At 45.0% G+C, this 22007-nt stretch overlaps 1 protein-coding gene across 1 annotated transcript in view; it reads left to right on the top strand.

The window, feature by feature from the left end:
• DYNC1H1 (dynein cytoplasmic 1 heavy chain 1) overlaps positions 1-22007 on the top strand; it is a 74044-nt gene that overhangs the window by 35657 nt on the left and 16380 nt on the right. The window contains exons 27-51 of the mRNA XM_004434264.3: positions 222-504; positions 756-856; positions 1506-1665; positions 2810-3053; positions 3227-3410; positions 3695-3907; positions 4705-4943; positions 5144-5300; positions 7502-7729; positions 8238-8468; positions 8755-8895; positions 9129-9362; positions 9451-9657; positions 9749-9870; positions 10354-10519; positions 11667-11830; positions 14198-14327; positions 15840-15973; positions 16478-16592; positions 16694-16855; positions 16937-17151; positions 17254-17458; positions 18590-18763; positions 18873-18992; positions 19211-19331. Of these exons, the coding sequence (XP_004434321.1) occupies positions 222-504; positions 756-856; positions 1506-1665; positions 2810-3053; positions 3227-3410; positions 3695-3907; positions 4705-4943; positions 5144-5300; positions 7502-7729; positions 8238-8468; positions 8755-8895; positions 9129-9362; positions 9451-9657; positions 9749-9870; positions 10354-10519; positions 11667-11830; positions 14198-14327; positions 15840-15973; positions 16478-16592; positions 16694-16855; positions 16937-17151; positions 17254-17458; positions 18590-18763; positions 18873-18992; positions 19211-19331 (4450 nt within the window). The remainder of the gene's footprint in view (positions 1-221; positions 505-755; positions 857-1505; positions 1666-2809; positions 3054-3226; positions 3411-3694; positions 3908-4704; positions 4944-5143; positions 5301-7501; positions 7730-8237; positions 8469-8754; positions 8896-9128; positions 9363-9450; positions 9658-9748; positions 9871-10353; positions 10520-11666; positions 11831-14197; positions 14328-15839; positions 15974-16477; positions 16593-16693; positions 16856-16936; positions 17152-17253; positions 17459-18589; positions 18764-18872; positions 18993-19210; positions 19332-22007) is intronic.

Below are 22007 nucleotides of genomic sequence, written 5' to 3'. Positions count from 1 at the left end.
GTTTGTTGTTTCTTTTGTTTTTGCTGCAGCTCTTAATTCTATTTAATCGCATTGCATGAATAACATTTTTAAAAGTGAATTTGCGTTTTCGAGTATTTTCTAAAAGCCACTGGAACTGGACCTAGAACCTCAATTTAAGTCTACCAAATAATCCACACACCTAGAGACTGCACTGTATTACTTGAGTTTAGGATGAACTCTGAAAGTGACTTTTTTTTCAGATTACAGAGTTAGTTCACCAGAGAGATGTTACGAGGTCCTTGATCAAAAGCAAGATTGACAATGCCAAATCTTTTGAATGGCTGAGCCAGATGCGATTTTACTTTGACCCTAAGCAAACTGACGTGTTGCAGCAATTGTCAATTCAAATGGCAAATGCCAAATTTAACTATGGCTTTGAGTACCTCGGTGTGCAGGACAAGCTGGTCCAGACCCCCCTCACCGACCGCTGCTATTTGACAATGACACAAGCCTTGGAGGCCAGGCTGGGGGGGTCCCCATTCGGTGAGTTACTCCACAAACCTGGACAGATGGAATCAGAGAGTAAATGTAATTTTTAAAAATTAAGTGAATGATTTAAATATATTTTTTAATTACATGGCTACTACATTCTAATTTACTTCGAAATTGTTTGCATTTATTACATCCACTTTGATTTTATAAACAAATTGCTTTTTATAATTCTCTTAAAGCTGAAGATATGTTCCTAATTGAGTAATGACTCAAGTACTCAGTTACTTTTCTTCAAATACTAGGGCCTGCTGGGACTGGGAAGACCGAGTCTGTCAAAGCTCTTGGCCATCAGCTTGGACGCTTTGTTTTAGTTTTCAACTGTGATGAAACCTTTGATTTCCAGGTGAGAAGCTTTGCAGGATCCACTAAAATCTAATGGCCTGAGAGGGTCAGGTTGGGAAGACAGTTCTTGCACCTCTCAAAGCCGCTGGCCCAGTAGCTCACTGTGGTTCATCTGGCCTTCTGAGACCTTTAGGGATGGGTGTTATTCTGAACTGTGTGAGGTAGCCAGCATATGTGCTTTGACGTTGACTTGAGCTTCCTATTTTCAAAGTTAACTCTCTAGTGTAACATCATTTTTCTTAAAGGGCAGTTTCTTAAAGAAATAGTGCCTGGGTCTGGGAATAAATAAATGTTATGGAAAAGGTTTTTTTAAATCAAGAAAAAGCCATAGAAGAAAAATAACAGCTTTGTCATTAGGATTTCATTGGCAAAGGAGGAAAAAGTATGATACATCTGTCCGCTAATAATTCCTATTGTTTATGAAGTACTTGCTGCATCTAGGCGCTAGGCCGCTCATCTCACCTGTGAATCTTATTTCACCTTCACAATCACCTTGAGGGGGAGGTGGTATTATTCTCACTTCAAAGATGAGGAGACGTGGGTTTCGAGATGTGATTTGCCCAAGGTCAGACAGATTGCCAGGATTTGAGCCCTGTCAAGCCAGCACTGAGGCAGGTAGTTTTTAGCTTCCTTCTTTCTTTCCATTTCAGGCGATGGGACGAATCTTTGTGGGGCTTTGCCAAGTGGGTGCGTGGGGTTGCTTTGACGAGTTCAACCGCCTGGAGGAGCGGATGCTTTCAGCCGTGTCCCAGCAGGTGCAGTGCATTCAGGAAGCGCTGCGCGAGCATTCCAACCCCAACTATGATAAGAGTAAGACTTCTCTTTTTCTTTAAAAGTTATTTAGAGGACAGGGAGGGAAATTCCACTGTGGCCTGATTTGCCGCCTCTTTGATTAGAAATGAGCAAGAACTTAATTTAGCTCCCAGGACTCACTGTTGCAGGCAGGGTGGTGAGTTGTGATTGAAGATGGAAGGTAAGACCCAGGATAATACTGCATTAGCAATTTTCACTCCTCGTCCTGGAGCAGCCCCAACCTGAGCAGTCCTTCCTCAGGTAGACTAGAGTCCCTGTGCTCCCTTATGCTTCTGTGCTCCCTCCTGCCGTGTCTGCCATGCATTGTTTGGGCTGGTGTGGGCCCTTGGTGCTCCCCTTTTCCTCCCCAGAGAGCCAGCCTTCTGAGCCACCTGTGTGGCCAGAGTAGAGTGTTCTACCGTGGAGCTTTGGGAATGAGCCCTCTGTCACAACAGCAGTACCTGTTCTGAGAGGCTCCAAGGGCTGCTTCACCCACCTTGTTCCACACAAAGCCCAGGCTTGTGAGGTGGTGGCAGAGGGGGGTGCTGGAGGAAGTAGATACATCGATGGGGGATAGGTTATGTGCACAGTTGAACTCATAATGTTCCTTTTTATTCCATAATAGTAGTAACTTGTCTCACCAAACAACTTGCCAGACTTCCTAAAAACAAAAGGAGTCTCAAAGAAAGCAATTACCCGTGTGCTTGATGTTGTCTTATGGAGTAAACACACTTTATCCCTAAGTGGTTCCGAGTTGCAGAGGGGTTTGTTTGTTTTGGGATGGTCCTAGGAAAGGGTAATTCTTATGATCTAAGCCAATCAGTTGTGTCACAACATTGGTTTCTATTTATGCAACTATTGTTGGACTGCATTTCTATTCTTGCGTTGACCTTGTGACGCACAATATTGCACAAATAGGATGTTTGTTCCTATTCTGTTCCACATTCTGACAGCTTTTGTGTAAGTAAGGTGTATGAAAAGGGGCCTGCCCGGTCAGGGTGGATACACGTGCCTGGGGAGTGCCTGCAGAAAGGCCAGAGAGCAGCTCCCTGCAGTCCTGGGCTTACGAGGTTGGCGTGAAAATGGGTGCTTTGTAATTTTAGGGAGATTTTAGAATGGTTTTTGAACGTGATGAGTCTTAACACCATCGTCTGGTTTTCAGCCTCTGCCCCCATTACTTGTGAGCTGCTAAACAAACAAGTCAAGGTGAGCCCAGACATGGCCATCTTCATCACCATGAACCCTGGCTACGCAGGCAGGTCGAACCTTCCAGACAACTTGAAGAAGCTGTTCCGGAGCTTGGCCATGACCAAGCCCGACCGGCAGCTGATTGCCCAGGTCATGCTGTACTCACAGGGCTTCCGCACTGCCGAAGTTCTTGCCAACAAAATCGTCCCGTTCTTTAAGTGAGTGACTTAGGGTTATTCGTGGTCATGTTTCTAGCGAGTGTTAAATGTGCCATTTAGAGTGTATGTCTGTAATTATGGCACATCTTTCAGAGTATCCATCTCTGATGTCTTGACACATGCTCTTATTGCTTGAAGTTTACTCTTTTTAAAGAAAACCTTTTCCTTTCTAGACTATGTGATGAGCAGCTCTCTTCTCAAAGCCATTATGACTTTGGTCTTCGAGCTCTGAAGAGTGTGCTGGTAAGTGCTGGTAACGTGAAGAGGGAGAGAATTCAGAAGATAAAGAGGGAGAAAGAAGAACGAGGTGAAGCAGTTGATGAAGGAGAAATTGCAGAAAATCTACCTGAACAAGAGGTTTGTACAGATGTTTTTTAATCAGTCAAACCTTAAACATTATTTAAATTTACCTTTTCAACATTTAAGTCATGACTGGAGAGTTCGTTGCGATTCACATGTACTGGAATGAATAGAAGAGACTACATTTACACAGTAAATTGAGTGAGTGAATGTGGGACAGTGCTGAATCACACTCTTTGTTCACTTAACAGTCATGTATCATATACCTTCTGGAAATAGAGCGGTGAATGTGTGAGTCGGGTGCCCTGCCCCTCAGAGCTCAGGATTTTTTCCCCATGTAGATTCTGATACAGAGCGTCTGTGAGACGATGGTGCCAAAGCTGGTGGCAGAAGACATCCCGCTGCTCTTCAGTCTCTTGTCGGATGTGTTCCCTGGAGTCCAGTACCACCGGGGTGAAATGACGGCACTTCGAGAAGAGCTGAAGAAAGTGTGCCAGGAGATGTATCTGACGTATGGAGATGGAGAAGAAGTTGGTGGAACGTGGGTTGAAAAGGTACCTTGGATTGTTCTGTTGGCTGGCGCCCTCACAGACCCTGCTGGCTGCAGTGTGCAGTAATAATGGACGTGGGCCACTGGGGGGAACCACGTTTGATGGAAATCGTTCCACGAAGGCCAGGGAGGTGCATCATCTGGTTTATGAAGATTTGCCCCAAGGCCTATTTGAATTTTTTCTTAACTTAAGTGTAGAGATAGCAAAACTTACCTGAACAGTTCACTTATGTGGTATACCTCATTCTCTGAAAATGCTAACTAAAGATGGGATTATAATAGAAAATGATTATGCTTGTAAAAGTTCTATCTACAAAACTTTTCCAGTACCATAGGTTAGCAACATAAATCTGCTAATCAATACAAGATTTACATTCTATATTGGCTTCTTTTCTTTCCTTCCTCTGTGAGATTCATTTAAGACAAAGTTTATTATTTATACAAGTGGTGTATACTGAGCCTGAGAGATGCTGTAACTGGATTAAACAAATGGCTCATCCATTTGGTCTCTCCTCTCCTTGGAGGGGATCTTATGTTGAGGTAGCTTGGTAAGCGTCTCCTGTTACTCTGCCTCCCAGCCTTCCTGAATTATCAAAGAACTCCCTACAGTTTAGTTAAAACCTTTCTTGAAATATTATTGTAGATATGGCCTGTGTAATGTCTCTCTGGTTAAAAATTTCTTGTACTTGCCTTTAAGATTTCATAGAACACGTTTCTTGCTTGTTGACATGAAAAGTGGCTGAAGAGCCTTCCCTGGTCTTTCCCTGAATGGTTGTGATGCTGGTCTCTCTGGCGCTGCAGGTTCTCCAGCTCTATCAGATCACCCAGATCAACCATGGCCTGATGATGGTGGGGCCTTCGGGAAGTGGGAAGAGCATGGCCTGGCGTGTTCTTCTGAAGGCTTTGGAGAGGCTTGAGGGTGTGGAAGGTGTGGCCCATATCATTGACCCCAAGGCCATCAGCAAAGACCACCTCTACGGAACCCTGGACCCCAACACCAGGGAATGGACAGATGGGCTGTTCACACATGTTCTGAGAAAGTAAGTTCACTTTGATCAGTGTTTGCATTCCAGCGAATATGGGACCTAGCTACTCTGTACTTATAACAACAGTATGTGTTATTTTTCCAGCTAAAGTCTGAACAAATTAAAAATTCACTGAGAAACCATTATAGAGTGAGCATTTTTAATCTTAAAATCTTGAGGTAGTCAACAGCTCTTTTAAAATCCTTCCAAACCAGGATCATAGACAACGTGAGAGGCGAGCTGCAGAAGCGCCAGTGGATTGTCTTTGACGGCGATGTGGATCCTGAGTGGGTTGAGAACTTGAACTCGGTGCTGGATGACAACAAGCTCCTAACTCTGCCAAATGGAGAGCGCCTCAGCCTTCCCCCCAATGTAAATAGCCTTCTTTGTGTGTCATGGGTTAATATTCTGTTCTAACTGAAATTCATGTGCTAGCGAAGTACAGCTCTGGAGGTGAGGTTCCAGTTTCCATAGAGTAGCAGTCAGTTGTGTAAATAATTTTCAAAGTCAGAGTCTCTATTTACTAAATTTTTTTCTATTCCTATGGCAAGTGAGAAATATTTTCATGGGACTTATTAATAACTTTACACTATTTATTAGCTATTAAGCACACTCCGTAATTCTCATTAACCCTCCTACAACCCTGTAAGGGTTGTAGTTAGGATTTCTGAAGTTATTATACATCTGGGAAGTGACAGGGTGAGGAATTTAGATATGGAAGCTTTCAAGGCTGTCCCTTGGAAATGAGCATCTGGTACAGGTCCTGTACATACCACCTAACAGATCGGGAAACGTGAGCAGGTCTGGCATGGATTTGCATTCGTACTTTGACCCACCGTTTTTGGAGTACTGTCACGTGCTGGACCGTGTTCTAGATGCTGAAGATACAGCAGTGAACAAAGTAGACAAAGTGTTTGCTCTCCTGGGACTTACGTCTGATGTGGAAGACAGACAAACAAGATAAATGGTGATGGTGCTAAGGAGAAAATGAGCTGGAAGAGAGCCGTTGATGTTGGTGAGAGGTGGAGGTTGCACTGTCAGAAAGGGGGTCCCGTAGGCTTCATTGAGAAGGTGGTGGTTTTAGCAGAGATTCGGGGGGATGAAGGAGTAAACCCTCTGGGCTTCTGGGCATCCTAGGTGGAGGGACAGATAGCAGGAGGTTCGTCTGAGTGTGCCCAGTGTGTGCGAGGAGAGCAGGGGCATTGGCTGGTGTGGAGAGAGAACTAGGGGAGAAAAGTCGGGGTGAGAGTAGGGAGGATATGGGGGCCAGATGAGGGCGGACCTGGGGGTCATTCTGAGGCCTAGACCTGGCCCCCTGGGCAAGTCAGGAGCCATGGGAGAGTCTGGCTCAAGGGCAATGTAGCATGTTTGTTTACAAAAATCCTGGGGCCGGCCCTGTGGCTTAGCGGTTAAGTGCGCACGCTCCGCTGCTGGTGGCCCGGGTTGGGATCCTGGGCGCACACCGATGCACCACTTGTCCGGCCATGCTGAGGCCGCGTCCCACATACAGCAACTAGAGGGATGTGCAGCTATGACATACAACTATCTACTGGGGCTTTGAGGGAAAAAAATAAAATAAATAAAAATTTAAAACATCTTTAAAAAAAAAAAAAATCCCTCTGGCTGTTGTTTGGAGAGTAGTTGAAGAGGGCAGAGTGGGAGCAAGGGGACCATTTGTAGTCTGTGGCAGCCCAGCTGTGGGGGTAGGTTGGAGGAGTTGGCGGCAGGGGAAGTGCTGAGAAGTGGTTGAGTGGTGGGTGTAATTTAAAGCGTGTGCTGATGGGATTTGCTGATGGACTAGGGGTGGGTGTGAGAGGAAGGAGGAGTCGAGCATGACTCCAAGGCTTCTGGCCTGAGCAGCTGGTGAACTTGAGCCTTTATCACAAAGAGTCAGCATTGGTGGTCGTTGTCACTTCAGAAACCAGCCATGGTGCTTAGTGCCTGTCTGAAAATGTGCGCTCACTCAGACTCATGTCTTGATTTGACTTGTGAGGTTCTTTCCTTGTAGCTCATTATCCAGTAGATTCTAACTTGTCTGAAGAAGATTGATCTTGTGAGGCTTGTTAGCACCGAGGTTAAGGCTCTGGAATCAGACCCTCTGGTTTAAATCTCAGCCCCACCATCTACTGGCAGTGGGACCTGGACAGGGTACCCAACCCCAACTGTAAAATGGAGACACTGCATGCCTACCTCCAGGGGTGGTGTGAGGATTGTGTGGGTTCAGGCACGGGCGCATGCAACAGCACCTGGCCCAGGATAAGCGCCGGGTGCGTGTTCACTGCTGATGCCCCCTTCAAGGGAGCTGTTGCTTCTGTCCCACCGAGAGCTCATCTCATGGTCTCACCTGCTCTTCTCCCACTACACCCACTTTTCCTGCCCAAATTCTTGTGGAGAGAGGTTGGTGGATGTTGCAGAGTGATGCAAATTGAAGATATTTTGCTTTTAAAGTAAGTGCAGAAAAATTAGATTTAAATCACCCTTTCAATGTATATACAGGTATAGGTAAAAGAATTTTAACATCCACGTTTCTACCAAACCTAACTCATTAAATCTGCTTGATGTTTTCTCTCAAGGTGCGAATAATGTTTGAAGTACAGGACTTGAAATATGCTACCCTGGCCACGGTGTCGCGCTGCGGCATGGTCTGGTTTAGTGAGGATGTGCTGAGCACGGACATGATCTTCAACAACTTCCTGGCCAGGCTGCGCAGCATCCCCCTGGATGAGGGGGAGGACGAGGCCCAGCGTCGGCGCAAGGGCAAAGAAGACGAGGGAGAAGAGGCTGCTTCCCCAATGCTGCAGGTACATGGGCCGTCGCCACTCCACGGAGTGGGGCCACAGATCAGCACCTGAGGATGCTGGCACCTTCACATGCGTTGAGTGTTGGGAAGCCGTGTTCACGGATGGTCACTCCTCACAGTTGAAGTCAAGCACTCACTAGAGGTTTACATAATCAGTGTTGTCTTAAACCAGCTTCTAAGGAAGCCCAGCAGCTGCAGCTGCCAACGTTAAGACGTGCGTGGGAAAATTTAAGGAATTCTTTGTTATCTTACTTTTCTCTGCAAGGTGATGAGAGACTGCCCTTTTCCATTTCAATGGTGAAAACCAGTGATCCTAGGAAGCATGATTTTTGAGAACCACCAGGATGAAGGAATAAGGATTGGTCATTGAAGCTTCATTCTTCATTTTTCCAATCCACAGAATTATTTCTCAGAGGTCATGCAACCCTCTCCTGGGCCTCATTTAGAATAGATGAAAATCTCCAGGCTTTTTGAAATGATAATTAAGCGTCATTTACTCCCTCTTGTAGATTCAAAGGGATGCAGCAACAATCATGCAGCCATACTTCACGTCCAATGGCCTGGTCACCAAGGCCCTGGAGCACGCCTTCAAGCTGGAGCACATCATGGACCTGACCCGTCTCCGCTGCCTGGGCTCGCTCTTCTCCATGCTGCACCAGGCGTGCCGGAACGTGGCCCAGTACAATGCCAACCACCCCGACTTCCCCATGCAGATCGAGCAGCTGGAGCGCTACATTCAGGTCAGGAAGTGCCTGCACCGCAGGGAAGCAGAGCTTACTGGGGCGCTGGTCCACGGGTGGCCTTGGGGTCCGTGAACCTCCTAAAACGGTGTGCCCACTTGGGTGTGTCCTCTTCCCTGGGAAGAGGGTCAGGATTTCATGAGGGGCTGGGAAAGGTGCAGGTGGCGTCCACGATCCAAGAATGTTAGGAGCTGCTCTCTGTAAGGTTAACAATGCTATAAATGTCTTTCTTTTATTGTCGTTGTTGAAATTTTATAAAAAACGAGATTTTACTTCCTTTCAATAGCGGTATCTGGTTTATGCCATTCTCTGGTCCCTGTCTGGAGACAGTCGGCTGAAAATGAGAGCAGAGCTGGGTGAATACATCAGGAGAATCACGACTGTGCCGCTGCCCGCTGCACCCAACATACCTATTATTGACTATGAAGTAAGTGTGTGGAGGTCGCAGGCTTCCTCCTTGATTCTTGCCACCTTGGTTCAGTTCATCCTGGAACAGCCTCACTGTGGACTTTCACTTAATCTTTCCATTTCCTAGAAAGATTTTGTCCTTCTAGTTTTATGCAGTGTAAGGAATGCAGACTAACCCAAAAGCTCTGATTTGTATGTAAGTGAGGAGGCTCATGGGTCCCAGGGTGACCTGCACCCTGTCTCCATGTATAGGTGTCCATCAGCGGAGAGTGGTCGCCATGGCAGGCCAAGGTGCCTCAGATTGAAGTGGAGACGCACAAGGTGGCAGCCCCTGACGTCGTCGTGCCAACTCTGGACACAGTCCGCCACGAAGCCCTCTTGTACACCTGGCTGGCCGAGCACAAGCCGCTGGTCTTGTGTGGCCCTCCCGGGTCCGGCAAGACCATGACGCTCTTCAGCGCCCTCCGGGCCTTGCCCGACATGGAGGTAAAGAGGCCAGGAGGTGGGCTGCAGGCCTTTTGGTGTTCAAATACGGGATTGGTCTTACCATACTTCATTTGTTTCTTGTCTAAAGGTTGTGGGTCTTAACTTCTCAAGCGCTACCACTCCGGAGCTCCTGCTGAAGACTTTTGATCACTATTGTGAGTACAGACGCACACCCAACGGGGTCGTTTTGGCTCCTGTTCAACTTGGAAAGTGGCTGGTATTGTTCTGTGATGAAATCAACTTGCCAGACATGGATAAATACGGGACACAGAGGGTCATATCCTTCATCAGACAGGTTCGTTTATAGCCACAAGTCCCCCCCTCACTCTCTCAGCATTTCTTGTTCACATTTTGCTCCTAACGTGTTACGCTCCTGCTTTCCTCAGATGGTGGAGCATGGAGGCTTTTACCGTACCTCAGATCAAACCTGGGTGAAGCTGGAGAGAATCCAGTTTGTCGGGGCTTGTAATCCGCCCACTGACCCTGGAAGAAAGCCCCTCTCTCACAGGTAACGGCAGCTCTGTAGACTTCACTGGCCTTACCCACACACCAGTGCCGGGATCACTTTAAACATAACACAACAAAATCTGATCTTAATTTTACAAAGGTAACAAAATACTTCTTATCATAGGCTCCCTCCTGGGTTCCTTGCACTGTGCGGTAGTACTAGGAAACACACTTAAACATAAAAGCATTGACTTCCGGGGCAGTAGTGAACTGCCCCAGACCTGTCTCTAGGGCCAAGACGAGACTGAAGTAAGCCTGAATCATTTTCCCATCACTGCTTGATTCTTTCTCCAGTTTTTTGCATCTGCTATTATGTATCAGACCCAAACTCGAGCAGTGTGTGTGTGGTCTCAGTTAACTGTGATATGAAGCCTGTCTAGGTGATTTAGGAATCCACTTCAGGTCCATGCCCAGGACAGGGTGGCTTTCCCCTCGGCACACTGCTCCTCACCTAGAGCTGCTGAGCTGGGCTGTCTCCGCCCAGGTTCTTGCGCCATGTGCCTGTCGTGTATGTGGATTACCCGGGACCTGCCTCCCTGACGCAGATTTACGGCACCTTCAACCGCGCTATGCTGAGGCTCATTCCATCCCTGCGCACATATGCAGAGCCGCTCACTGCTGCGATGGTGGAGTTCTATACCATGTCTCAGGTACGCAGGATCTCTCTGCTCCTTTAGTAACTGAAGAACTCTGTTAAAAGATTGAGCTTTATCCAGAGCTCCTGTTGAGCCAAGAGACTCCCCAAAGTCTGTCATCAAATCATTCTCCTACCCAGGTACTGCAACTGTGAGCATTTTCATGCTTACCCTTGCCGTCCTTGTCTGTACACATTACATATGTTAATTTCCTTTATGAAATTGGGACTATACTATGCAGTTTCTAAAAGCAGATGTACACTTTTAACAATACAAACATGTGCATGTATGTAATTATTATTCTGCAACATTTGTAGTGACTCCGTGTTGCCAGACTGCTCTCAGGGGGCTGGACCAGTTACACTCCCACCAGCAATGCCTCTTTCCCCATCCCCTCATGAACATTTTTAAAAATTTATTTAAAAAGGTCTTTGCCCACTGGATGAACAGAAGTGCCCTCATGGTTTTAATTTGCATTTCTTTTTGAAGCCTTCCCATATTACCCCTTTAACAAGAGGTGATGTAAGAGAATTGCTGATTTTCCATTGATAATCTATCTTACTCGTAATGCTTTATGAGTGCTTGCCTGTTAAATATTGCAAATCTTTTCCATGGTGTTTATTTTGCTTTTTTTTTTGACTTGAGACTATTTTTTTTATTGATGTCATAATAGTTTATAACATTGTGAGATTCCAGTTGTACATTATTGTCAGTCACCATATAAATGCACCCCTTCATAATTTGCTTTTGACTTTGTATAATTACAGATTTTTTCCTACAGAACTTTTAATGTTATCAATTGTAAATCTTCTTTTTCTTTAATTATTTCTGCTTTTGAAATCATGCTTAGGAAGGCTTTCCCTCAACTTAGGAATTACATTTTTTAAAGTATTTTCAAAAGAATTTTTTTGTAGTTTCATTTTTTTAAACATTTAGATCTTTAAATATAATTCATTTCAACATAAAGTGAGCAACTTGGATCTAACTTTGTTCTGGACAGATGTCCAGTTGTTCCAACATTATTTACTAATTCATTCTTAAATATTCCAGGGTCTAGATTCTTCATTTTTAAAATAAAAATGTTATACAGCATTTGACCTTTTAACCACTTTTCATGTCTAAAAATATTTACACGTAACTTGCATTTTTCTGAATCCCACAGGAGAGATTCACTCAGGACACCCAACCCCACTACATCTATTCACCCCGTGAAATGACTAGGTGGGTGCGAGGTATCTTTGAGGCACTGAGACCTCTGGAGACTCTGCCTGTGGAAGGCCTCATTCGGATTTGGGCACACGAAGCCCTCCGTCTCTTCCAAGACAGGTAAAGCCAAGGATCCGGTTAGCTCCGTGTTCCCCCACTTTGAGTTCTTACGACTCTCCCACTTATGGTCTGTGCGAGGCTGGCCTGCCCAAGGGTGAGCCAGGCTGAGCTGGTGATGGGAGCGGAGGCGGTGGGGGCAGCCTTGCATCTGGGAATTGATCATAGCCACCCCCAATATAAGGGGGTCTCCGTGTGCTGTGACTGCCCACCACTGGTTCCGTGTGACCTCGGCAAGGCACTTCAGTTAACCTCTTTAACTGTCTAGTGGGCACCACACAAGGTAGTTCCCTGTAATGACCTTGTCAAAGCATGTAGTTCACTGGTGAACTAAAATGCCTTCCTGCAAGTACCTCGTGTGTGGTTGCCATAATCAGCACTCCTCTTCCTTATCCTCGGTCTTCATTCCCATCAAAGGATATGCAGCTGTGTCTCTGGGACTGGTTTTCTCTTTTACTTGTTGGCCACTGGTATCAAGTCTTGCCTTGTAAGTTTTCAGTTTTTCTAGTTAAGTGACCAGGACTTAAGGGAAAGAATTACTAACAGTGGTAGTGATCAGCATTGATCGCAGAAGGTTTTGTGGTTTGAGTCACAGTAAGTCTCATAAAAAGTTGAGTCTTTTTATTTTTCAAGGAGTCTTGAAGATTATTGACCCTTTTCTTACATTCTTTATAGTTCAGTACAATCTTTGTCTTATAATAAATTCATAATCTTCCTAGCCCCTGCCCTGTTATTTTTTATTTCTTTCTCTTTTATTTTTAATTTTATATGGTTTAGTACTGCAGTCCTTTAGACTCAGGTTAGTGATAAAAAGCTAAATATGTGTTGCTTTAACTCTAAACTTCTAATAAACAAGATATCTTAACTGATTTACCATTTACTGCAGCACCACAGTTTCTTGTTGCACATTATTTGGGGGAACGTCCTGCCCATGAACCAGGTTACTCAGAGCAGAGTAAAAGTAGGGGTGCAGGACGCCGGTGGCAGGGCAGGTCCTCTGAGCCCCTGGGGCCCATCGCCAGAGGACACAGTCCCAGCAGGACAAGCCCCTCTGGCCACTCGTAGGCTCAGTTGTGGGTAGTTGGTAGTTACTTGTGGGTAGTGGGTAGTTAATTAGTAGTTACTCCCCTGGGAGAACCCAAGGCAGCTGATTCCCTCCAGACCAAGAAATCCTTCAGCGTTTGGCAGTTATCCCCCCGGACCAGTTATTCCTGCCCGCAACAGCTTTTCTTATCCATGCTTTCAAGGAGTCTCGGAATATTGCATCGTTGTAGATCACTGCTTTTCAAACAGGCTCCTTGAAGTTCTGGGGTTCCACAGGGCTGCCTCACGAAGAGCCAGTGAAGGAGATGAGCTGACCAAGGCAGAGTGAGGAGCACAGCAGCCCTGGCAGCCCTGTTTTTCTCTCTTGTATTGCAGTTCTGTCACCTTAAAAATGTCGTCTTTGTTGTTACGTGAGCTACCTTCACTCTCCCTTTTTTAATTAAAAAAAAAAAAAAATTGAACTGCAATATAATTTTCACAGCTTTTACAAAATAACCAGAGATAATTTTGTTTAGGTTCAAATGTAGCAATAGCAACTGTGCTTTTAAATTCTGACTGGCTGCAGTAGCTACATGGCATGCTTTCACTGGACCTTCCCCTGGTCGCCTGCTAAGTATTCCATATATTCAGCTTCTCTAAGGTACCCCCACACCTGTAAGGACAGTTACAGTCTCCCCTGCTTGCTTTGTGGTTTTTTTAATAAGCCCTGTGATGCCAAGGCTGTACACATTGCAGCTTTTTTTAATATATATATAATTTTATTTATTTATTTATTTATTTTTCCCCCCAAAGCCCCAGTAGATAGTTGTATGTCATAGCTGCACATCCTTCTAGTTGCTGTATGTGGGACGTGGCCTCAGCATGGCCGGACAAGCGGTGCGTCGGTGCACGCCCGGGATCCGAACCCGGGCCACCAGCAGCGGAGCGCACGCACTTAACCGCTAAGCCACCGGGCTGGCCCACAGCTTTTTCTTATTTTCCTTATTTCTGTTCCCTTAATGCCCCCATGATATTGGGAGCATTTATTATATTAAGCAAGCTTAGGCACTAGAATCAAAACTCAGTGTAATTAAACATTTTTAGAGGAATTTTTAAAAATGTAGTGGTGCCCTAGTTCTGAGGGGTTTTATATTTAATATCAAAATTTCAGATCACTTAAGCCATCTTGAGTTCAGATTCTTAGGTTCTTCCATTTGTAGAAAATGAGAATTTCTAGTGAAGACTAATTCCAGCCCTTGGAGGAGCCCACAACATCTACAGAACCTGGTATTTTCTCACCGAGGCCTCTGTCTAGACTCAGATAGATATGTGCTCTTCTTCCAATAGACTCGTAGAAGATGAGGAGAGGCGCTGGACGGATGAGAACATCGACATGGTAGCTCTGAAGCACTTCCCTAACATAGACAAGGAGAAGGCAGTGAGCCGGCCCATCCTGTATAGCAACTGGTTGTCAAAGGTAACGAATTTACGTCGTTTTAGAAGTACTTCCTTTCTTCTGTCTTTTTAGTTAGAATTATCTTCTAATCAAAAATGTCTGTCTTGAAGTACACTGTAAATAGGCACGATGCCCTACTTATTTGCAGCCTTTGATAATTTAGGGTAGAAAATCCCAGGAGGTGGCTCTGGCTGGCTGCCACCTGTGTGTTTCTTTCTCCTGTGAGATGGTTGCTACAAGAGCATTGCATTTCCAACGAGCAGAAGATGTGGCTTCAGTGTTTGCTGTGAAAGAAGTCTTTGCTTTCACTTTCCTCACTAAAAACAGGGCAATTGTGAATAATTTGTGTGAAAATGTTTCATTTACTAAAATACTAAACAAAGCTGATATTTCCAGAATAGCTATGAGTTGTTCTTTTCTCTGAAAAATAGAGTAGGGTATTTTAGTAAGTTGCTCTCTCAATGTGCATTTCATTCAGTAGGTGCTTCTCATGCAGGAGTTCAGTTTAATAGGAGAAAGACAGATGGGAGAGAGTCAGTCTGGGGAGAGATCTGTGGTAGAGCTGACCCTTGTGTTGGGTCTTAAAGTGGTTCGTAGACCTTTTTCAGGAAGGAGTGTCAGGAAGGGCATGCCAGGCCAAGGACCTGACAGAAGCAAATGCACAGAAGCAAGAAATAGCAAGGTAGGTAGGTTCAGTATTGCTAGAATATTCTATTTATTTCTAGACTCTAGATATCAATTCTTTTTCATTTGTAGGCAGTATCTTCTCCCAGTGACTTGTCTTTTCACTCTCTTTATAATTTGAAGAATAAACTTTCTTAACGATGTATCACTTAAACCCTTAATCCATCTGTAATTAAATTTGTGTATAGAGTGAGCTACGGTCCATTTTCAGTTTTTGTCCTGTGGACATCCGTCGTCCCAGCACTGTTTATTGGATAACCCTTTGCTCTGCAGTGTCACCCTGTACACATGGGTCTATTTTGGAGCTCTGTACTGTTCCATTGATCTGTTTGTTGCTTCCTGTGCTAAAACCACATGGTCCTGATGACAGTAATAAGTCTATCTGGTAGGTAGGCCCTCACACCTGATTCTTCCTTAGGGGGATCTTGACCATTCTTGGCCCTTTCGTCTTCCAAATGAAATTCAGAATTGGCTCGACAAGTTGCACTGAACAACCACCACCCTCCACTGTTGAGATAGTGACTGGGATTACATTGATTCTAGATGTCAGTTTGGATGGAACTGGTGTTTTTACAATAGTGCATTTTTCTCTCAATGATCCTGGTATATCTCTTCATTTATTTAGGTCTTCTGTGATGTCTGTCAGTGAAGTTTGATTTTCTCTGTAAAGATTTTACATGTTTTTACATCCAGTCCTAGTTAACTTACATTTTTGTTGATGTGTTGTAAATCATATTTTCTTTTAATGCATTTTTAACAGTTTCTTAGTATATGGAAATATAATTGACTTTGGTATAATAATTAAGATGATTTCTTCTTAGTAATTTGGGTCTTACCTGTTTTTTACAGGATTACATCCCAGTAGACCAAGAAGAGTTAAGAGATTATGTCAAAGCTAGGCTGAAAGTCTTCTATGAAGAAGAACTTGATGTTCCTCTGGTCCTGTTTAATGAAGTGTTAGACCACGTGCTCAGGATTGACCGGTGGGCTTTCTGTTGTTACAGCCTCACCACTCTCCTAAACTGCTCTTGACTTAATGTGGGGTGGGGGCTCATGCCAGGCCTCATGCTGTTCCCAACTGACCTGCCTCTACCTCCTCCTCAGCCTTCTCTTCCAAGCGACTCCCCCTTCTCTTCTTTCTGAGTCCAGTTTCACTGTCCTGGACTTTCCTCTAAGCAGAACTTCATTCTGCTCCTCCTAGCACTTTACAGCTACGGTGGTTACAGCCTTTCAACTTCCTATTAGAATTGAGTCTGTCTCCCTCCTGTCATCTGAGCGTCTGGAGACAGGACCATGTCTTATTGATCTTTGCATCCGCACTGGACCTGGCAAATAACAGTTGCTCAACAAACATTTAATGTACAAATTCAAGTTAAAACACATTCAAAATGTTGTAGATAAAATCCTAAAAAAGTTTGGCACGTGAGGGTCAAAAGGGGAATGGAGCATAAAAGCCTTAAAATTTATCTTTTATGTTAATGTTTCAGAATATTCCGTCAACCTCAAGGCCACTTGCTTCTGATTGGTGTCAGTGGAGCGGGAAAAACCACCCTGTCCCGTTTTGTGGCCTGGATGAATGGTCTGAGTGTGTATCAGATTAAGGTGGGTCTGATCGTAGCCTCTTAATCCCAACAATGGATTCTTGATTCTTGCACATAGCTCCTTGAATGAGAAGGTACCTAACCTGCCAACTGCTTCTGTAGGTCCATAGGAAGTACACAGGGGAAGACTTTGATGAAGATCTCCGGACAGTGTTGAGACGTTCTGGCTGTAAAAATGAAAAGATAGCATTTATAATGGATGAGTCCAATGTATTAGACTCTGGATTCCTGGAGCGAATGAATACCCTTCTGGCCAATGGAGAGGTAATTAAGTGAGTTGTGTTGCATTTTACCTGGTGTCGTGTTATGAGGACCAATCAGTCATCATGCTGTTTTATTTCCTAGGTTCCCGGTCTCTTTGAAGGAGATGAGTATGCTACCTTGATGACCCAGTGTAAAGAGGGGGCCCAGAAGGAGGGCTTGATGCTGGACTCACACGAGGAGCTGTATAAATGGTTCACGAGCCAGGTCATCCGCAACCTCCACGTTGTCTTCACCATGAACCCGTCCTCAGAGGGACTCAAGGACCGCGCAGCCACCTCCCCGGCGCTTTTCAACAGGTGCACTGATCACCGCTCAGCCCTGGTCAGAACAGCTGGTTTCCTTCTAAAGGGCAAACCCGGCTCTTGGTAGCTGTTTTGAGATATGGGCATCTTTTCCAGGTGTGTGTTGAATTGGTTTGGGGACTGGTCCACGGAAGCACTGTATCAAGTTGGCAAAGAATTCACAAGTAAAATGGACCTGGAGAAGCCGAATTATATTGTGCCTGATTACATGCCAGTTGTGTATGACAAACTACCGCAGCCACCGTCACATCGGGAAGCTATTGTAAATAGCTGTGTGTTTGTTCATCAGACTCTTCACCAGGTGGGTTCAGTTTTGAGATCATGGAAAAAGCAAAACTAGCCATCGTCCTAACATAAAACTAAACCGATGCAACAGTAGACCCTAAGGTACTTCATACTTGACGCTATTCCATCACCTGCAAGGGAGGTCTCTGTTTCTCGCCTGTGTCCTTACCTGTTATGACATCTCATCCTTCTTGTCATGGGCTGCACCTTCTGGAGTCCTCTAACCCTTTTACTGCCCCATGATCCCACCTCTGTGAAGCGTTCTTCTCTGCTTCTCTCTTCTCACTACCCCTGTGTCCAAGCCCTTGTTCTCTCCTCCAGACCAGGGGCCAGCACACTTTTTCTGTAAAGGCCCAGATAGTAAATGTTTCAGGCTTTGTGGGCCAGACAGGTCTCTGGCACAACCACTCGGCTCTGCCATTGTAGTGCAGAAGCCTCCATAGTCCATACGGAAACCAGTGAGTGTGGCTATGCACCACTAAAACTTCATTCTCAGAAACATGCAGTGGAAGGATTTGACCTGCTGGCCCTGGTTTGCTGACCCTTGCTTCAGACTCTAATAGAAGAGTCCAGTCAGCTCTCACCTGAAAAGCTTTGTAACAAACACCCTGAGTTTGTAGGCGTTCCATCTTGTGGGTGCCCTACCACCCCCACCACACCTGCAGGCCTCCACAGTGTAGCCCAGCCCTGGCTTCCCGTGCTGCTCTCCTCTCTCGCTGCCCTGCTTCAGACGTCTCCCTTTAGCCTGAGGGGACCAGAGCAGCTGTGCTGCCTTGCCTGTCTCTTGCTAGTGCTGTGTCTTGCTTTGGTATCCAACCAGGAGAAGGTAGAGGAGGCGTAACTAACATTTCATAGTAATTACCAGTTTGTGGAGCCTTTTCCTGGGAAGTACTCCTCTGAGGTTGCCATAATTGCCTTCCTCATCTTGGAGAAGTTTGAGGAGAAAGTTTAGAGGTTTAAGGAGCTTCTTGAGATCTCGTAAGAGGCTGAACTAAGACCCCAACTCGAGTGTCGTGACTCCTGAGGACGGGGTCTCAGGACCCTGTCACACTGTGGTCCAACAGGCAGAACAATTAGAGAGTTTCTTGAGGTTAAATCACAGAGAACATCTTGAGAAGTGAAAAGATTTAACTTGATTTTCTAAAAGGCTAATGCTCGGCTGGCAAAGCGAGGAGGCAGAACGATGGCCATCACGCCTCGCCACTACCTGGACTTCATTAATCATTACGCCAACCTGTTCCATGAGAAGCGAAGCGAGCTGGAGGAGCAGCAGATGCATTTGAACGTTGGGCTTAGAAAAATCAAGGAGACAGTCGACCAGGTACATCACAGGCGTAAGCTGCGTTTACTGGGAGTGCACTGGAGCGAGGACCCCTTCTGAGGTGATTTCTACATGTTTCTATTTTCCTAATGTGGTTTTTGTTCTTTAGGTAGAAGAGCTGCGTCGTGACTTGAGGATAAAGAGCCAAGAGCTGGAGGTAAAGAATGCGGCGGCCAACGACAAGCTGAAAAAGATGGTGAAAGACCAACAGGAGGCCGAAAAGAAAAAGGTGCTTCTTTTTATTTCAGAGCTGTGGCCTGTGTGGGCTGGGCGTTTCCAGCCTCTAATGAGAGAGTAGGAAGTTTAGTCTGAGATGCGTTTTAGGGTTTAACGGGTTAGTGGTGAGGTTTGTGTGTATGTGTTTGGGGTGGGGTGAGGAGTGTTTTAGGATTCACTCAGCAAATTAACCAATGCCTAACCCATAGCTAAACCGTCCTTCCTTTCTAGGTTATGAGCCAAGAAATTCAGGAACAGCTGCATAAGCAGCAGGAAGTAATTGCAGACAAACAAATGAGCGTCAAAGAAGATCTTGACAAGGTGGAGCCTGCTGTCATTGAGGCCCAGAATGGTATGTAAATACATCAGAGGCCTGGCTTTCTAGAAAGGATGCTCTCCCTACACATTACTGTAGAGTTTAGAGGACTGAACATGGGCTTCCCTCAAACGTTGCAGTTGTGTCTGTTTCCGAAAGCTTTACAGGCATACCTTGTTTTATTGCACTTCACAAATATGGTCATGTGTTGCTTAACAACGGGGATACATTCTGAGAAATGCATCATTAGTTGATATCATCGATGTGTGAACCTACACAAACCTAGATGGTATAGCCTACTATACACCTAGGCTATATGGTACTTATCTTATGAGACCACCATCAGATATGCTGTCCGTTGTTGACCAAAATGTCATTGTGTGGCACATAACTGTATTGCATTTTTTACAAATTGAAAGTTTTTGGCAACCCTGCATCAAGCAAGTCTATCAGAGCCATTTTTCCAACAGCATTTGCTCACTTCATTTCTCTGTCACGTTTTCAGTGACACAATATTTCAAAGTTTTTCATTATTTCAGGGTTTTTCGTTATTAGTATATTTGTTATGGTGCTCTGTGATCAGGGGTCTCTGATGTCACTACTGTAATTGTGTTTGGGTGCCACACTCCAGCCCCATACAGGACAATGGGTTTAATTGATACGTGTTGTGTTCTGACTGTGCCACCAAGTAGCTGTTCCCCGTCTCTCTCCCTCTCTGGGGCCTCCCTATTTTCTGAGACACAACAATATTGAAATTAGGCCAATTAATAACCCTACAACGGCCTCTAAGTCTTCAAGTGAAAGGAAGAGTCGCACATCTCTCACTTTATATCAAAAGATAGAAATTATTAGGCTTAGTGAGGAAAGCATGTCAAAAGCCAAGTTAGGCCAAAAGCTAGGCCTCTTGTGTCAAACAGTTAGCCAAGGTGTGGATGCAAAGGAAAAGTTCTTGAAGAAAATTAAAATTGCTACTCCTGTGAACATAGGGATGATAAAAAGGCAAAATAGCCTTATTGCTGACGTGGAGAAAGTTTTGGTGGTCTAGATAGAAGATCAAACAAGCCACAACATTCCCTTAAGCCAAAGCCTAATCCAGAGCACGGCCCTAACTCTCTTCAATTCTGTGAACGTCTCCATAACATAAAAGTGCAAGGTGAGGCAGCAAGTGCTGATGTAGAAGCTGCAGCAAGTTATCCAGAAGATCCAGCTAAGATAACGAACAACGGTCTACACTAAACAACAGATTTTTTTTTTTTTTTTTTTCCCCCAAAGCCCCAGTAGATAGTTGTATGTCATAGCTGCACATCCTTCTAGTTGCTGTATGTGGGACGTGGCCTCAGCTTGGCCAGAGAAGCGGTGCGTCGGTGCGCGCCCGGGATCCGAACCCCGGCCGCCAGCAGCGGAGCGCACGCACTTAGCCGCTAAGCCACGGGGCCGGCCCCAACAACAGATTTTCACGTAGACAAAATAGCCTTCTATTGGAAGAAGATGCCATCTGGGACTTTCATAGCTAAAGAGAAGTCAGTGCCTGGCTTCAAAGCTTCAGAGGACAGGCTGACTCTGTTTTTAGGGGCTAATGCAGCTGGTGAAGCCCAGTGCTCATTTACCATTCTGAAAATGCTAGGGCCCTTGAGGATTATGCTAAGTCTCCTTTGCCTGTGCTCTATAAGTGGAACAACAAAGCCTGGATGCCAGCACATCTGTTTGTAACATGGTTTACTGAGTATTTTAAACCCACTATTGAGACCTACTGCTCAAAAAAAAAGATTCAAAATATTACTGCTCATTGGCAAAGTGCCTGGTCACTCAAGAGCTCTGATGGAGATGTATAATGAGATTTATGTTGTTTTCATGCCTACTAATAGAACATCCATTCTGCACCCCATGGATCAAGGAGTTTTTTTGACATTCAAGGGTTTTGTGTGTGTGTGTGTGTGTGTGTGTGTGTGGTGAGGAAGATTAGCCCTGAGCTAACATCTGCCAATTCTCCTCTTTCTGCTGAGGAAGACTGGCCCTGGGCTAACATCCCTGCCCACCTTCCTCCACTTTATATGTGGGATGCCTGTCACAGCATGGCTTGACAGGCGGTGCGTAGGTCTGCACCTGGGATTGGAACCTGCAAACCCCAGGCTGCCGAAGTGGAGCATGCAAACTTAACGACTACACCCCCAGGCCGGCCCCTAAAACATAACTTTTATACGCAGTGGGAAACCAAAAAATTCTTGTGACTCGCTTTATTGTGATACTCACTTTATTGTGCTGATCTGGAACCACACCCACAATATCTCCAAGGTGTGCCTGTATTGGTAAATATCTAAAGGCTTTTCTAAATGCTTGAGTGCTTTTATCTCTTAAAGCAAAGTTCCTCTAAAGCTAATCTGCTTTCACCATAGTGAAACTCTGCTCCTAAGAGGAAGTTGACAAAATAAGCTTTATGTCGATAGATGTTTTTTAAAAATCTGGTGATAATTACTTAAATATTCTATTTATAAATTCCTGACTTGAATTTCACCCAGAAATACTATAAAATGTCCAGTGTTGCCCTCCAGTGTAGTTATTTCTGATAGTGTTCTGGCCGTGGCCAATGATTACTAATTTAAGTATTGGTAGCAGTCATTTCTTATTCCTTTTCCACTTCGTATGTGCCTGTGAAATACTATAGAAGTAGGGATGTAACCTGTCACCCTATTTTAGTTGGCAGTTTACACGGTA

The sequence above is a fragment of the Ceratotherium simum genome, chromosome 24, assembly GCF_057802395.1.
Source record: "Ceratotherium simum simum isolate JZ-2026a chromosome 24, ASM5780239v1, whole genome shotgun sequence".
NCBI classification, from domain to species: Eukaryota; Metazoa; Chordata; class Mammalia; order Perissodactyla; family Rhinocerotidae; genus Ceratotherium; species Ceratotherium simum.
The sequence above is the reverse complement of the archived record's forward strand: the minus strand, read 5'-3'. Positions and strand labels throughout refer to the sequence as shown.